The 17,562-nt window shown below is 54.6% G+C and overlaps 1 protein-coding gene across 3 annotated transcripts in view; it reads left to right on the top strand.

Annotated features, from left to right (window-relative positions):
* The window catches only part of IL17B (interleukin 17B), a 47,498-nt gene extending 33,005 nt beyond the window's left edge, over positions 1–14,493 (top strand). For 2 of the 3 annotated variants that reach the window (XM_086679107.1, XM_086679096.1), the window contains exons 3-4: positions 11,734–12,023; positions 14,056–14,493. In XM_086679107.1, coding sequence (XP_086535233.1) covers positions 11,734–12,023; positions 14,056–14,287 — 522 coding nt within the window. In that variant the 3' untranslated portion in view covers positions 14,288–14,493. Of the gene's footprint in view, positions 1–9,203; positions 9,557–11,733; positions 12,024–14,055 lie in introns of those variants that run through there. The other variant, XM_086679113.1, reaches the window with a different exon arrangement.
* Positions 14,494–17,562: the final 3,069 nt, after the last annotated feature.

Genomic DNA, 17,562 nt, shown 5'->3' with positions numbered 1-17,562 from the left:
CCCTGAGCCGAAGTCGGACGCTCAACCGACTGAGCCACCCAGGAGCCCCTCTGAAAGTCTCTTCTAACTCGGATATTCTACAGTTTGATTTCTGTGTCTCTCCACCACTGGGTTTTATCTCAAGCAAGGATACTTCTCCAAATTTGATCTCCGTTCTCTGAACTTTCCCAAAGGACTTGGTAATGAACCTTGAACAGGGTACATCTAGTTTGGGGTTGGCAACACACAGACATACACCTTTTCTGCCTCAGCTTTGAACCGTCAAGCTCCTCCCTCATGAGATATAATACATGACCCCCTCCCCCAAAATGTGAAAATAACGTGTGGGAAGAAGAATAATTCCTTAACTCTTCAAAGGAATTCAAACTGGCCAAGATGGGGAAGCGTGGAAAGAGCCAGGGCTGTGGCTGTCTGGAAATGGTAGCCCCCGTTAAGCGGCCAATGTTCTGTTAACATCATAATCGCTGACGTTTATGGAGTTCATTCTATGAACCAGACTCTGTGCTGAAGGCTTCTATCCATCTTCTCAGTTAACCTCACGGCAAGTCCATGAGGGACGTACTTTTTCATCTTCATTTGACAGATAAGAAACTGACCCTTACAGAGGAAAGAATTTGCCGGAAGGAAATAAGTGGTTGGAGCAGAGACTCCAGGGCCCATTCTTGACCTGCATAAATCTGCGGCCTCCAACCCCCTGATCCTGTTGTGCTGCTTGTGGAAGCGTCCATCATTCTGGGTCCCTGAGCGGTTCAGATGAGCAGAGCATGCGCCGGGAGCCTACGTAGGACTCGTAACGTAGGTGAGAAAGAGATCTTTGCTGGAGTAAGCCTCCAAGATCTGGGAGGTGTTTCTTACCGCTGCACAATGTGGCCTATCCTGAGTGACACTGCTCGTCACAGGGCAGAAGGAGCACCTTTGTTCCGTCTGTTCTCAAAGAGCAAATTTGTCATCAGCAGACGGAAGGAGCAGGGAGGCAGACGTTTAAATCAAGCAGCGCCTAATAAGAGACCAGGGAGCATTTACTAGGAGCATCACTGAGAAGCCAGCAAAATGACCATAAGGTCCTGCTGATCCTGAGGTTCAAGGAAACGGTCTAAAACAGTTGGAGATTTGTGAGTAATTCTGGAAAGACAGTGTCAGAGCTAGCTAGCCCTGCGGTTGAGATAATGGGATAGAACGCCAGGGAATCCCAATATGGGAGACAAAAAATTGTGGACATAGCTATGTAATCACCAGACCGAGGAGTCAAACAGTCCCAGTTTTTCCACCCCTGGGGGAGAGAGAGAGATTGGGGTCAGCCCGACCCTAGAATTCTCTCCAGAGCTGACTCAGAAAACATGGCCCCTTGGCACTGAGCTCTCTTGCCAGACGCAATTCTCTTCAGGGTAGGCTTGTTCACAGAGCACAGCCAGGCCACGTCGAAGAGAATTCGGATGGACTTTGGTGCTGTGTATCCTGCCTACGGACATGGGTGCCCACCTCTAACCGCTGCCTGGTTCCCAAAGCTCATTCCCTAAGCTGGGGCAAAGGTTAGGGGCAGGTGGTGGTCAAAAGTGGCCCTGGGGACCCAGGCTTTCAGCCTAAGCTCTGCACTTTTTCTCCTCACTGTTTTCCTACCCAGTTTCCTCTTCTATAAAAATCTTTATATTCACGGGTTGATACAAGGAAATAAGAGTCAAGGATGTAAAAGTGCTTTGTAAACCGTAGAGAGCTACACATACACAAAAGCTCTCACTCTGACCACCACGCAGTTATCGGCAGCGTCTGTCTCGGTCCGAAGGGTATATATACCACCTCTGTCTCCCGGGGCCGGAAACCTTGAAACTCTTTTTTTTTTTTTTTTTTTTTTTTTTAATTTTTAACAAAAGTTTATTATTATTATTTTTTTTTTAGTAATCTCTACGCTCAATGTGGGGCTCAAACTCACGACCTCAAGATCAAGAGTCACATGTTCTTCTGACCGAGCCAGCCAGGCGCCCCTTGAAACTGTCTTCCAACATTAGAACAATTATGGAGGCTTCATTCCTGGGAACCAGACTTTGGAAATGGTCAGCTTCCCCACCGGCCAGCCATTTCTTCCTCTTCCCTCACAAATACAGTATTTATGAGAACCGTCCTTTCAGTAGAAATTTGGCAAGATGTCACGCACTGGAGACATTGTATCTTCTTCCACAGGCCCTGAGAGCGGAGGTCACGGGCCCTCAGCCTGGTCCTAAAATATCAATATTGTTGTATCTGCCGCCCTCTTTGAGATGATGAGCTCGGAACTGTTAGCTGTTCACTGCTGTATGACCCGGGGCTAAGCACAGGGCCTGACACATTATGTCTTTGTCAAGAGGTGAGTGAACCCTCTTCAAGGACTCTCGAGGCTTTTCATTGCCCATATAGTAAAGTCACAGCTCACAGAAACTTACAGAAGGCCCTAGGCAAGATATTTAAACGACCACCTGGGGCGCCTTCTCAGTATCATCAGCTAACGGGTTCATAGGAAAGTTCAGGAGGTTCGACCTCCTTCTGCAGGGAGGCCCAGGTTGGGACTCCCTGTAGCCCTAAGAGCCTGTACAGTTTTGAGACTGGTTTCCAGGTGGGCAGGCAGACCGGGGACAGATGCCTTGGCTACGGCCGTCAAGGCTCCTTGCTGAAGAAGGGCAGTGGGACCTGTCCTGGGGTCGCTGCCTGTCCCCCAAGTGGTGGGTATCGGGTAGCTCTTAGGGTTTCTCCGGTGGCTCAGCAAGGCCTGCCCTGGTCACAGCTGGCTCCTGAGTCAGACGCCGAGAGGCACGTGTGTGAATAAGCCGCGTTCCCAATCTGCAAGAGGCTCTCACCCGAGGCCTCCAAAACACGCACCCGTAAGACCCCATCCACAAATACACGCTCCCACAGACACCAAAACAGACACCAAAACATCGCTGTGTGAGCCAGTAACAGAAGCCAATATGTAAGGCAGACTCTGATAAATACTATGCCTTTCAGCTATGTTGGGGGAGCAGGCCTTTGAACCCAAGCTGCCAAGGAATTCCCCTCTCCCCACCCCTCCCCTGGAGGACTCCTCTCCTACAAACAGCCAGGTGACACCAAGCTCTTTCTCCTTCCATCCTCTCTCCCCCCCCTCCCCAAGCCCAAGCTTTATTCTCCACCAGGTCTGGGCTCTGGGGGGCTGAAGAGAACCCTTCTCACGGTTGTACCCTCCTCCTGGACGATGGGGCCTCCCACCCAAAATAGATGCAGACCCACCCAGCAGGAGGAGGGGCTGACAGCTTTCAGGGAAAAGTCAGAACTCTGGATCTTGTAAGTCCAGACGTCCTATAAACTCTGACCGAAGAATAAACATCCCCCGGGACTGAGGGGAAGATATGCCGGTGGGCAGGGGGCCCGGCGCCTCTGTCTGCTCTGGGGACAGGCTGTTTAGTCCATATCCCTCATGGGCCTCTTTGGGTTCCTTCCTGTTCCCGGTCTGGACAAGTGGAGGCCCATCAGCGGGCCTGAGGCCTCGGACCTGGGACTCAGACCTCTCGGGGCTGGAAGGGAACTGTTAAAACTCAACAAGCCCGGCCCTTTCCTTCGTTTTTATTTGGTTTTATTTTTTAAGTAGGTTTCATGCTCAGTGGAGGGTTTGAATTCATGACTGTGAGATCAAGAGTTGTGTGCCGTGCTGACTGGGATAGCCAGGCACCCCCCCCCATTTCCTCTTCTTGAACCTCCCTCATACCACTCCCAACTGCTGCTAAAACAACCCGGCTGATGGGGAGCTCGCTCTTTCCCAGGGCAGTCTATTCTATGACTGGGCCTCTGGCAGTTAAAACTTTCTAGAAGAGGGCTGACTAGAATTGTTCTGGGTGACCTGACTGAGCAAGAGTAAAGAACAATGGGTACAACAAAATAATAGCAGGGCATTCATTGAGCGACATGCTGAGCCAGATGCTTTGCATGCATCATCTCATTAAATCTGCCCTCCTTTCCAGGAGGACACACACAGGATCAGAGAGGTTAGGTCACTTGCCCAAGCTAACCCAGCTGTCGTGTGCAGAGGCTGGGGTTCAGGTCACTCTGGTGCAGAGTCCATGCTTTAAATATTAGCCTGTACTGTTTTTCCACAATCAAAAAGCAAAAATAGCATACACGCACTAAAACACCATCCAACTGGGACGCCTGGGTGGTTCAGTCTGTTGGGCATCCGACTTCAGCTCAGGTCACGATCTCGCAGTTTGTGAGTTTGAACCCCGCGTCAGGCTCTGTGCTGACAGCTCGGAGCCTGGAGCCTGCGTCAGATTCTGTCTCCCTCTCTCTGCTCCTCCCCCACTCACACTCTGTCTCTCTCTCTCTCTCAAAAATAAATACAGCTTAAAAAAAAATTAAAAAATATAAATAAAGTAAAACACCATCCAACTAACACAGGCACACACAAAGCCAATCAAGTCACAATAAAAACAGCTAAAAATGTGCCAAATATTTAGTACTAGTTGTGTGCCAGGCACATCATCATTTTCATGATAAATCCATTTAAACAACCCCAAGAGGAACCTGAGGCTCACTGAGGTTAGGAAAAGTAGGATGTGCATTCTCAGGGAGAAATGAGCTCTCCCTTATAATGAAGGTGTCCAACCGAGATGCTTAAAAAGGGGATCCCAGGGGCGCCTGGGTGGCGCAGTCGGTTGAGCGTCCGACTTCAGCCGGGTCACGATCTCGCGGTCCGTGAGTTCGAGCCCCGCGTCAGGCTCTGGGCTGATGGCTCAGAGCCTGGAGCCTGTTTCCGATTCTGTGTCTCCCTCTCTCTCTGCCCCTCGCCCGTTCATGCTCTGTCTCTCTCTGTCCCAAAAATAAATAAACGTTGAAAAAAAAAAAATTTAAAAAGGGGATCCTGTGCTGGGAGGGGCCACACGGGACATCCCCCGGGTCTGAGGGTGTATGGGTGGTGAGTGCTAACAAGAGACGAGGTACCGGGAGAAGTCGATCGGTAATTCAGAAACACACGCTTGGTGTTTTCAAGGCTGGCTGCTGGGCAGAAGGAGGCCCTAGCCATCCAGGCCCCGAGTACAAGTCCACATCCTAGAGTCCTACCCCTACTCCCATTTCCTTGACTGCCCCCCCAATGGGGGAGAAGGCCTCGGCACCTGGCCTGGGCAGAGGGTCATGTGGACACCCCAGGGGCCTCCCATTCACCCAGGCCTTTCCCTTTTTTGAGAACTGGGAGTTTGCTGGCTGGGTCTGTTCCCACCAACAGTGTTCCCGTCCAGGGAGCTTAAAATAGTGCCTCTTGGCTGGGGCTCTCGAGTGAGCAGTGAGGCAGGCATTTGTGCAAATATGGGCCTGGGAGAAAGAGTCCTACCCAGGAGGGTGGCGGGCGGGGTGGGCAGCATGTCAGGAGAGCCAAGACCTCCTGTGGAGGATGCGCCCTCCTGGCCACAGCCCCCCTCCATCTTGCAAGAGAGGCGCCTGTTAGTCTCCTGCCCCCCCCCCCCCCAGACCGTACTGGGCTCACTTGGGCACGTCTTTAGACTGGATCCCACAGGCCCTCCTTGCTCCAGGGTGAGCCTCCTGGAAATGGGGCCTGTGCATTCTTCTGCACGTTCTATCCTTGTTCCCACCTCACAATGCCCTTCCCACTCAAGCACACTCCAGAAGCATCCTTGAAGGCCCAAATCAGAACTTGTTTTAATAATAGCAGTGACAATTGCATCCACCTTTAATTGAGCATTTACTTTTGTCAGGCGCTCGGCTAAGTCTTTCAACATGCATTATCTCATTTGATCCTCACGACATTCTATCCAAGCCAGGTTATTATTATCTCCACTGTGCAGAAGAAACCAAGGCTCAGAGAAGTCAAGGGACTGTCCCGAGGACACATAGCTGTGAACTGATAGAGGCAGGAGTAAAACTCAGGTCTGTCCATCTCTAGAATCTGAACCCTTACCCCTGGGCTATACCTCTTCCTACAGGTCCCTGATGCTCTGGCCTCCTGTTCTCCATTCCAGCATTAACACTCCATATTGCATATAGCTGCTTTGAGTCAACGCATCAAAGATTTCGCGAATGCCTACTACGTGCCGGGAACACTGCTGGGCGTCTCGCTCACCCCCTGGGAGCTCTCAGGTCCCCTTGAGGACTCTGGTTTGGGCTTGGGTTCAGTGACCTCCCCAGCATTCACGGACCTGTTTGTTGAGGATGTCCAGGTAAGGCTGAGGCAAGCATAGCCCCTCCTCAATGACCAGCTGGCCATCCCCTCTCCTCTCCTGGCTGCAACTCTCCTTTCTTTCCCCCACTGCAGGGAACAGCATGTACAGGAATCAGACAATCTTGCTTTGAACCCTGTGACTTTGGGCTCCCTGAGCCTCAGTTTCCCCCTCTGTAGATAAGGGATAAAATTAGGACCTCGCCACAGGGTGGCTGGGAAGATGTAATGAAACAATTGCACACGAAGGACTTAGCACAGGGCCTGGCAGTCAGTCAGTAGATATTACACAGTAGCTATTACTATTACTAGTTGTTATTTTCTGAAAATTATGATGTCCTGGTGACAAATGCCCAAGGCCTAGAACATACTAGATGCTCCAAGTGAAGGGAATCACTCACAAGGCAGACGGAGGCCTCTACCCCATCCCTGCCCCTTCACTCTCGGTGGCTGTGCCCTTCCTGCAGTGACTGGGAGGTGTCTCAGCGCTTGACCCTAACAGCGGGTCACTTGGGCTGCCAGGGGCAGGCCCGGGACCCATACCCCATCACTTGGTCCCCTCATTTGCAACGCCAGGGCCCATTCAGACTTGGTTGGTGTGAGGTTCCCTCAGGGCTTGCGGCCCCTCTTCAGGGTCGTCTGGCTTTCTGGTGGCGCCACCTGGTGGTGAGCACAGCACAGTTCATGGCAGGCTCTGCAGCCAGAGGGCTGTCTGGAGACTGAGCAAGACCACCCCCTGCCCCTTCCTCTCCAGCACATCCGCCCCTTCCCTCATTTACGAGTGCCAACCACCTTCCGTGAAAAAATCCTAACGACTCCAACTTTGCCGTGAACCCAAGAACCCCAAGTTCTTAGGCCTTCCTCTCAGGCCTGGGTTGGGTCCCATGGTGGTCTGCCAGGAGGGTTCACACTTAGGACATCTCTGAGGGCAGATGACCCTTCAGTGGTTTCTAGAAACCTCGGCTGGAGGAAGGGACCTCCTTCCAGGCCCGAGCTGGCCCAGGCATGGGAAACCCAGTAATGGTCACTGGGCCCATCCTTGACTCCCTGAAGCACCTTCCCTGGGGACCTCACAGATTCCCCGTCCCGACTGGGAGGAGTGTGGAGCCCCAGCCGGGCCCAGGGCTGTAGGTGTAAACTTTGGGGGAAGAGCAGTAAGAATTAGGAGACTGAGGCATGCTCTAACCAGCCTCATGGGGCTCTGACACGAACACACCATGTCAGCTAGGGTGAGGCCCACCCCTCCCTGGCCTCCGTCTCCCGTGCTCAAGTGGAGGTTGGGTGGGGGAAGGAGAAGATGACGGGTAAGGATTCCTGTAGCTCCCAGACTGGCTCCTTGTCAGGTGCAGATTCCTGGGCCTGCTTTGTCAGAGCTCTGAGGCCAGGACCCTGGAATCCATATTGACGCGCACTGAAGCTGGAAGCGAAGGAAGCTAAGTCGTGTCTTTGAGACTTCCCTCTCTGTGGATGCCGGGCTGCGGGTGGGGCCACCCCAGCTGCATGCTGGTCGGTCCCCCTGCCGGCTGCAGCAGAGGGGTAGCGAGGAGACTGCCCCCCAGCCCTCACCCCCTCACGCTTGCCCCGAGGACAGTGGCGGTGGGGCTGAGGCAGCCGGAGTGGGGGCCCTCGCTGCCTGAGGAGGTATTTTCGGAGTCCCCCCTCCCTCTGGAGTTTCCAGTGATAGAATAGAGTCCTGTCTAGTATTTGACCAAATATGGTGGTATCTCTCCACGAGCTCCCGCCTCAGCCAGTTTCTCAGTTATGCTGTGGAAACCTGCCCCGGACAGATTAATCTTGTGACATTCAGGAGCGCGTCGCACTCGGCGTTCTCTCCCTCAGCCGATTCCTGTAAATGGCCAGGAGTGGCCCTCCGCAAGACGCTGCAGTCCCCAGTGTTTGCTCACAGACACTCCCTATCCTCTGCACGCTCCCTCCCAGCCCTCCTCCGCCTCCCTGGGGGGACTGGCTCCCTCACATCGGGGCCTGGCCGGGCTGTTCACCTGAGGTGAGAGACCTAGGCCCCCGCGGGGCTGCTCAGTTCAGTGTGGGATCCTAGGGTCACCCGAGCTCACCACATTGCAGCCGGAGCCTGTGAAGCCCAGAGCTCTCTCAGGGCCCTGGGGGGTAGGAAGGAGAGTTGGCTGAGCGATGAGAACCACGCGGGCTCTAATGCTAATGAGAACGGCTAATGTTTATAATAACAACTATATGATTATTTCATAATGATCATTTTCGTCATAAACAGCTAAGTGTTTATTGAGCACTTACTACATGTCAGGTACTGTGCCAGCTGTTAAACACGGTTTATTTCCTTTACTCCTTTTAACAGCCCCAAGTAGTGGCCGCCGTGATTCCCCCCATCCTAGAGAGGTGGGAAGTGAGGCTCAGAACGATTTCAGGAAGAAAGGGGCCAGGCGACTGTCAATTCCTGGGCATGACTCCCATTTTACAGAGAAGGAGACTGAGGCTGAGAGAGAGTCAAAGTCACAGACAGCTACACAGGGGCAGGCCCCTGGACGGAAGACCCTCTACATGGAATGGGGGGGGGTGCTGCATCGGGAACGGCAGAACAGCCAGCCACGAAGTCCTCCTGAACTGCGACTTGGCCGGCGCAGGAGCACAGATTCAGAAACATGCTCACAGCAGGCCAGAATTGTGCAGAAAATATCCCAAGACAAACAGCATGGGGTGGGGGATAGAGGCCTGCACAGGGACCAGGTATGAATCCCGGCTCTGTCGTCTCTTACCCACTGTGTAATCCTCGACAAGTCCCTTCCTTGCTCTGGCCTCAGTTTCCCTTCCTGTGAACTGACTAGGTGGGTGGGGCTCCCCCACCCAGGGCCGTTGAACTCACCTGAGGCTGGCTGAGGCCGGAGGGCCTGAGGCTGTTTCCCCGGGAGACGGGGCCCGCGTCCCACTCCTGGCTGGCACACTCGAGAACATTTGCTCTCCTGACCAACGGACAGCCCGTCCCGCCTCCGCCCTCACCCCCTTGCCATCCCCAAAGCAAACGAAGCTGATTGTCTTAGCCGGCCCTGTGGGTGCCGGCCGGGTGGCTAGCCGCAGGCCACAGGCGGAGGTCCCACCCGCCAGGGCCCCGCCGGACACACAGGGCATTGTCCCTCAGTCAACAGCCCCCGGGCACCTCGGCCCGGCTCCTGGCCTGCCCCCACGCCCCTCGCCGCCAGGCCCAGCCAGCTGGGGGCCCGAGGCTCCCAGCTGATGACGAGCCCACCCAGCCACCCCCCAGCAGCCCCCTGACGAGCTATAATTGCTTCGCTCCTTCCTGTTGCTGCCATTCTCTTGGAGGAGGCATCTGGGGTTCCAGGCGGGCGGCAGCTGCTGGCCAACCGCCTGGCTCGCGGGATGGACTGGCCGCACAACCTGGTACGTGGCTCTTCCCCACCCCCACCCCATTTTAGGGCCTGAGTGTTTCGTTACTTCTCTCCTATTGATTCATGGCTGCCTCTGTTTGGCTTGGAATCTGCAGAGGTGAGTTCTCCCTCTGCCGTCTCTCCCCCAGGGCGAGGAAGAAACAGAGACCGGTCTCAGAGCCTGCGGCCATGGCCGACAGCTCGGGCTCCTGAACTGGGCTCAGCCCGTCCACAGCGAAGCCCTTTCAGGCCCAAGCCGTCTGGGGCGGGGGAGCCTGGCAAACTCCGTTATCGGGGTTCTTCCAGAGAAGTCCCTGGGTCCTGAGAGCCAGGCCGTGTGACCTTGGGCAAGTCCTTGTGTTTCTGTTTCCCAGGGGAGGTGGGGGGACTTGGATCCTGTTCTGGGTTTCTCTGAGTGGAGGGCCCGAGTTCAAGGGCGCCAGGGTGAGCAGCCCAGAGGAGAAAGCCAATTGTGAAGGAGGCCTTTTTTCCTGCACCGGAATCCGGGACCAAAAGGGAAGAATTTAGCGACTTGAATCTCTTTGGTGGATTTTGTGCCAGGCAGTGGTGTTGCCAGGAGGGGCTGTGCTGGAACTTGTGTTCAAGGGTCAATGTTTGTTGGGTAGCCTGGATCGGTCAGGCCTGGGCTGTGCAGGTGCTGAGGTGAGTGGTTCAGGGCAGGTGGGAGCCTGGTTAGATGCAGGGACAAGATAAACCCCCCCCTCCCTGCCCCCCGCCCCAACCAAGATTCTTCCCTTCTGGCAAGCCCTGGGCCCCACCCCAGTCCTGGCCCTTCTCTCCCTGCCTTGCGGGAGAGTCGGGTCCTGCCAGACTCCTGGGGCTTCTCCTGAGCGAGCCAGAGACTTTCCTGACGCTCTGGGTTCTATGGGAAGAAGTGGACGGAGGTTGGCGAGGTTGGATACGGGTGAGGCGTGGATGGGGTGGGGGGCAGGGAGAGGGCCGGGCATAGACGAGGGGGGCACAGGTGTCATGGAGTCCAACAGGGATCCTTAGCCGCGACCTGCCCATCTCCCCAACTTCATCTCACGCCCCCTCCTCTGCACACTCTATTTCAGCCTCGCGGTTTCCCCGGCAAAGCTCTTCACCGACGCAAACCTTTTCTCACGCTGCCACCCCTCCCTGACCCCCACCCCCGTGAGATATTTAGACTCCCTCTGCCCACATCTGTCTCCCTCTTATCCTTCAAATTTCACCTACATGCCGGCTCCCCAGAAAGGCCTTGCGGGACCACTCGGCTGCTGCTAAGCGGTTGGCCCTGATCTCTAGCCACAGGCAGCCCGCGTCATCATCACATTCGTCGCTAGAGATTTAGGTGCTTGTTACTTGTTCACTGTCTGTTCCCCCACCCAGACTGTAAGCTACAGAAGGGGCAGGGATGGTGACAGCCGTTGACTGACTCGGTCACAGGGGAGGAGACAGTATATGGAAGCTGCTGCAATGCCTGCCTGCGTGGAGTCCGTGCTTAGTAGGGGAGGGATGCATAACAAAACCACACATGTGAACTCTAAGTCTGCAGGCATGTGAGGGGCGTGTGGTGTTGAGAGCCCCAAAAGGTCCACTGAGGCATCCCGAAGGACGTGACACTGGGCTGAGACATGAGGGGTTGAGGGGTAAGAGGCATTTAGATGAATGAGGGAGGCAGGACTCTGCGGGTGGCAGCCTGTGCAAAGTCCCTGTGGCAGGAAGGAGCATTTTGGGAGGAAGGGCTGGAGAGAAGGTCAGAGGCTGGAGCGCAGGTGTGAGAGGAAGTCAGGGGTAAGATTGGAGGAGGCAGGGCTCAGCAGAGGTCAGACCATGTGGCAGAGTAGGGGTGTCTTTACCCTAAGGGTGAACGGTCAAGCTGGAGGTTAACATCAGATCGGCATTTCAAGCAGCTGTCCTTGGCCATGGCACGGAGAACGGATTGAAGGAGACCGGGGGGATGTGAGGGGACCAGGTGGGAGGCTGTTGAGGGAGGGTGGTGCAGATGGATAAATGGAAAGGTGGGGAGATTTTGAAGAGGTGATACAGGCGGGACTTAGTCCTGTCCACATGTCTATACCTGTGGTGGCCTGGCAGGTGGGGCGGTCCCCGTAAAGGCCCTCTTCCCTCTCTCTTCCCTGAGCCTGGAGTCTTGGCCCAGAGGGACACCCGTCTCTCCTATCTTTGACGTGTGGCCTTCTTTCCCAGCTGTTCCTTCTGACCGTCTCCATCTTCCTGGGGCTGGGCCAGCCCAGGAACCCCAAAGGCAAGAGGAAGGGGCCAGGGCGGCCTGGAACGCTGGCTTCTGGGCCTCACCAGGTGCCGCTGGACCTGGTGTCACAGGCGAAGCCGTACGCCCGCATGGAGGAATACGAGAGGAACGTCGGGGAGATGGTAGCCCAGCTGAGGAACAGCTCTGAGCCGGCCAGGAGGAAGTGTGAAGTCAACCTGCAGCTGTGGCTGTCCAACAAGAGGAGTCTGTCGCCCTGGGGCTACAGGTAGGCTGTGCTGGGCAGCCACGGGCAAGCTGCGTGTAGGGGGCGGGGGGGGGGCACCGTGCCCACTGTCCCCACCATTGTAATAGTTACACCTTGGATCGGGAGGCCCGAGTGCCTGGGTTTGAATCTCGGCTCTGTCCCCTACTCGCTGCGTGGCTTTGGGCAGCCTCAGCGTCTCCGAGCCTCAGTTTCTTGCGTGTCAGTGGGGATGACGGTAGTTCAAACTTCGTCGGTTTTATAGGCTTGTGATTAAATGAGCTGTCTGTGCAGAGCCCTGGCATTCGTGTTCCCCACGTCCCCGCTGGAGTGCCTGCAAGGCTCTCACTTCCTCTGCCTCGGCGTGCCTTGTACACCCTCCCAGTCACAGCGCCTGCAGGGCGGTATTGAGTTCTGTGTCTACATCTGCCTCTCACGACTGGCACCTCCCCAGTGCCCGCATCAGAGTCATCTAAGGACTCTCGTGCCCCACTCCGTCAAAATCTGCAGGAAGAGGCCCAGAGAGTGATACGTCACACACCTCCACATGATCGGGAACCAAAACCCGCTGTTCTCAGACTACAGGGTCGGTGCCTTACCTCGGTCAAAGCTCTACTTCTAAGCACAGAGCCTGGCATGCACAAGGGGCCAAATGCCTGCGTGCTGGAAGAAACCGAGTAACCTTGAAGGGTCGTCACTCACAAGTCAGGCCAAAGATTTTTTAGGGGCGCAACTTAGGTCCTGAGATCCTAGAAGTGCGTAGCTTTCTGGGATGATGGAAAGTCTAACACGGTAGGCACTGAGCTGTTGAGCGCTTGAAAAGTAACTAGTGTAGCTGAGGAGCTAATTTTGATTATTTTATTTGTCTTAAATTTATTTATCTTAACTGAGGGATAGTTGACTAATTCTGATTAAGTTCAATTTAAATAGCCACATGTGAGGGGCGCCTGGGTGGCGCAGTCGGTTAAGCGTCCGACTTCAACCAGGTCACGATCTCACGGTCCGTGAGTTCGAGCCCCGCGTCGGGCTCTGGGCTGATGGCTCAGAGCCTGGAGCCTGTTTCCGATTCTGTGTCTCCCTCTCTCTCTGCCCCTCCCCCGTTCATGCTCTGTCTCTCTCTGTCCCAAAAATAAATAAACGTTGAAAAAAAATTAAAAAATAAATAAATAAATAAATAAATAGCCACATGTGGCTTAGTGGCTGCCGTATCTGGAATGTGGCAGTTGGAGGGCTCCATAAAGATCCTGCTCAAAGCTGGACTTCAAAACTTACTGTGTCCTTGAATCTGGGGGGTGGGGGGGGGGAGGGGAGGTCTTATAAAAATGCAGGTTTGGATCCAGGAGGTCTGGGGCAGGGATGAGATTCTGCTTTTCTAACAAGCTCTTGGTGATGCTGATGCTGTAGGTCCGCAGTCAAACTCCCTCCCTCCCAATTAGCAGATGAGGAAACTGAGGCACAGAGAAGGCAAGGTCATAAAACAAGTCCCTGTACTCTCAGGTCTGGGAGGGAACTTGTCTGTGTTGCCCATCAGTGAACACCTAATGTCCAGGACAGACTCACATGGTGGGTGTCTGAAAAATATGTGCTGGACAAATAGAAACGAAGTCAGAATAGAAGCCAGGCTTCCTGACTCCTCTTCTCGTGAGGATTAGGCATCAATGTGCTCATCTATCATTTCCCACGGAAGAAGTTTCCCAGGGATATGAATATGGTGGGGGGGAGGGGGGGCGGGTAGACGGAGAAGGCCTTAGCTTCTTTGCAATCCCAGAGCAGAATCTAGTACTGGGATGGGCAACTGGTGGATGAAAGAAGGGAGCTGGGTGACCTTGAGCCTGGATAACCTGGGGGCTGGCTTGCCTTGCGAGATCTTTGGTTTTCTCACCTGGCACACGGAGTTAATTACTGTCCATCCTCCACCACCGCGCAGTCTTGCTGTGGGAATGAAAACCCCAGCGAGAAAAGGTAGGGGTGTGGGACCTGGGGACTGATTTGCTCTCCCCTCCCCCACCCTCCCGCCACTGCCTTCCACTCAGTGCTTTCTCCTGCCTTCTTGCAGCATCAACCACGACCCCAGCCGCATCCCCGCGGACCTACCAGAGGCGCGGTGCCTGTGTCTGGGCTGCGTGAACCCCTTCACCATGCAGGAGGACCGCAGCATGGTGAGCGTGCCTGTGTTCAGCCAGGTGCCCGTGCGCCGCCGCCTCTGCCCGCTGCCACCGCGCACGGGGCCCTGCCGCCAGCGTGCGGTCATGGAGACCATTGCGGTGGGCTGCACCTGCATCTTCTGAATCAGAGCCTGCGTGGGGGGGGGGGGGCGGAGGCCACCCTCCCTGCGCCCCCGCGCCAAGCCAGGCCAATGAAAAGTAAACGCTGTCTTTTGTAAAGCGAGACTTTGGGTTGCTCCTTGGGGCTCAGAAGCCGAAACCAGGGTGGGGGATGGGAGGCTGTTGGGATGTAGATTTCAGATCAATAAAAAGGGATATTCCATCGCTCAGCGGTCTCCAACACTGACATAGGTTATTTAAAAAATACTGCATTCACTCTACCATTTAGGGCAGTCACATACTTCCTTTAATTTGGGTTTGTAAGCCTACTTCAACCATGTTATTGGAGCTTCGTTGATATAAACCTATATAGGAGTGAACAAACACCATCTCTCCCCCAGATAAGTCAAGGACGGTTGCGAGCAAGCTCTTAGGGAAGCGGGGAGCTTCCAGTTTCTGGAAAAGCCCGGCTAATGCTGAAGCTCTATGGATACTGTGGAGCAGATCCTGCTTTGGTTAGAGTAAGTGACCTAGAAGGGCTCTTTCAGCTCTGAGATTCTCTGCAGGTCAGCCCTAGACCCACAGAAGAGCCTTCAGGTTGCCAGAGAGTGGGGGGGGGGGGGGGGTTTAATCTGGGCCAGCCGGCCCCTGAAACTTTCACGCGGGTATGGATTTTTCCGGGCTGGGATCCCTTGCTTTGAACAAACACTCAAGAGTTGGGAAGCACCCGTGTCGATCATTCTTTCCTCCAGCCTTATGTGTAAGGGGATCTGGATAGATGGTTTCATGATATTGGCGGTTCCCAAACTTTAGCTAGCGCCAGAATCACCTGGAGTACTCGTTAAAACACAGATCGCGGGGGCCCCACGTGCAGGGGTTCCAGGTGGGAGCTGAGACTTCGCATTTCCAATGCAGTGGTTCCCGGGTGATAGCTGCTTGTCCGGGGGCCACACTTGGAGAACTTGGAGAACCTCTGGCTTATATCAAGATACTTTGCTGATCAGAAAGGCAGTGTGGACTGCCTTGTCGTTAAACCCCTGCTGGTTCCTGCCCTTTGGATAAGTCCCAGCTCCCCTCATTACCTCCTTGCAATTCAATCCTCCCCCTGACCTCCTAGCCCCCCGCAGCTAGTCCTAAACCAGTTGTTCCAGGGTCTAAAAATACCTTCCCTCCCCCCAAGACAGCTGAGGGGCTCAGGCTATTTTGTGAGGTTAAGAACAGCTGGCACTTCAGGGTTAATTTCAACAGGAGGGCCAACAGCCAACAGAGGGCCACTTTGCTTGGCGACTCTTCCTTCAGTGCCTAAAGCAGTTTTAGCTCTGAAGGTTTTAAGAGTCCAATTCATGAAAGGGCAATGATTAGGTATGAGCCTGTCTGGGGTGGTAAGCAACTTACCTTTTTTGGTATTGTTCTAGAGCGGATACTGGTTAAAATTACCCCAGGAAGCTTTGGCCTGGTTCCAGACACATGGAAAATAGACTTCATGTGCCAGCCCAAGCTGATGCCTCCAGCAGCCGGCCCTCCTCCCCAGGGGTTGTTCGCCTGTGAGGCCCCACAGCCCGCTCTCCAGGCCTTAGTAAGACTTCAGCAGCACACGAGGGACCCACAGCGTCAAGGCCTTGTGGTGGGGTGCAGGCGTGGGAAGAACTGAGCTGCAGGATGGTTGCTCTAGTGGGAGACTCGGGTTCCCTGGGGCATAGGGATTGGGCGGGGAGACTCCTCATCCGGGTGGGACAGGCTGTTCTCCTACTGGAGCATCAGACACACAGAGATCCTCAGTAAGTGCCGGTTAGTTTTATATGGATGTTGCTTTTTCCTAACTTTCTGGGCTTCAGTATTCTCGTCTGTGAAACAAGCAGATGGGATTTCGGATCTTCAGGGTCTTTCCCAGTGTTACCATTCTGCAGCCTAGGAACTTGGCCTTGGGAGCCTGGGCTGGCAGCTGGCCCTTTCTAGTCCCCTGGTTTAAAGGCAGCAGCAGGGAGCTCAGGACCTTTGGAGGTCCAAGGAGAGAGCTGGGTCTACACTGTGCCCAGGAACCTCCTTTGGTTTGAATCTGTGTGTGACTCATATTTTACACTGTCTGGTAAGAACCCCCCCCACTCCATGAGCATAGGGGCCTTATCTGCATCTCCAGCACTCAGCACGGGGTCCAGTGCAAAAGAGTGCAGGGCTGGATGCATGAATGCGTGCTGAATGCATGCATGCACTCATGCACAGAGGCCTCTAGGGGGAGCCCAAGGTTTGCCCCAGCTCCTGTTGCTCCTTCAAAGGTGTGTCAAATGGAGTAGGGGGGTGCCTGGGTGGCTCAGTCGGTTAAACCTCCGACCTTCGCTCGGGTCATGATCTCGCGGTCCCTGAGTTCAAGCCCTGCATCGGGCTGTGTGCCCACCACTCAGAGAGCCTGGAGCCTGTTTTGGATTCTGTGTCCCCCTCTCTCTCTGACCCTCTCCCGTTCATGCTCTGTCTCTGTCTCAAAAATAAATAAATGTTAAAAAAAATTAAAAAAAAAATGGTGCATCGGGAGCAAGGCATTCCTCTCGCCCCTCCCATTCTTTAGCCACCCCCAGCTCTATCCTCCACCACCTCCCATACCCCCAAGTGTTCAAGTTTTGCTTAGGTCACCCGCTGTAGGGATGGAGACCCTGCAAAGAGTTTTAAATGTCCACCACACTGCCCCAGGACCACTGAGTAGGAGTGTGGCCTCCTTCCTGCTCTGTTTGGCAAATTATAGGGCTGTCTCTGCAAATGCTCTCTCTTCTCCCAGAGGGCTGTGGGCCCGTGGGGGCTTCTGTCCTGGTCTGAGAAGGCTGGGGTGGGCCCTGGGGCCAAGGCTTCCTGCTGGAACTTATGATCCCGTCTCCTATCTTCAGGAATCTCTGGCTTTTCCTTGTAGGCAGAGAGGTGGTGAGATCCAGTTCTCAGGTTTGGACTCGGGGAAGCGGGCCAGCTGTCAGCATGGGCACTTTGGCCTGCTTTGGTTCTGAGCTGTTCAGGCCTGTCTACCCAGATAAAGGAAGTTTCTGAAGAACCAGCCAAAGTCCCAGCTGAGGACTGGGGATCAGATGTAATTGTCCTCGTTTGCCTCTTCTGTGCGCACCTCCTTAGGGATGCAAGGGAGGGATGGTTACCAGGGACAAGGTTGAAACTGGCCTTGGTCCAATACCAATGACCATCAGTTACAATAGGACAGCCCGTGGCATCTTCATTCCAAACACAGACCATGAAAGGATGTCATTACATATTGATTCCACTGGCCCTGAGAAGAGGGGGAGGGCACAGCCCCACCCTGCACGTGG

The sequence above is a fragment of the Puma concolor genome, chromosome A1, assembly GCF_028749965.1.
Source record: "Puma concolor isolate L17-30 chromosome A1, mPumCon1.1.hap2, whole genome shotgun sequence".
Lineage (NCBI taxonomy): Eukaryota > Metazoa > Chordata > Mammalia > Carnivora > Felidae > Puma > Puma concolor.
The sequence above is the reverse complement of the archived record's forward strand: the minus strand, read 5'-3'. Positions and strand labels throughout refer to the sequence as shown.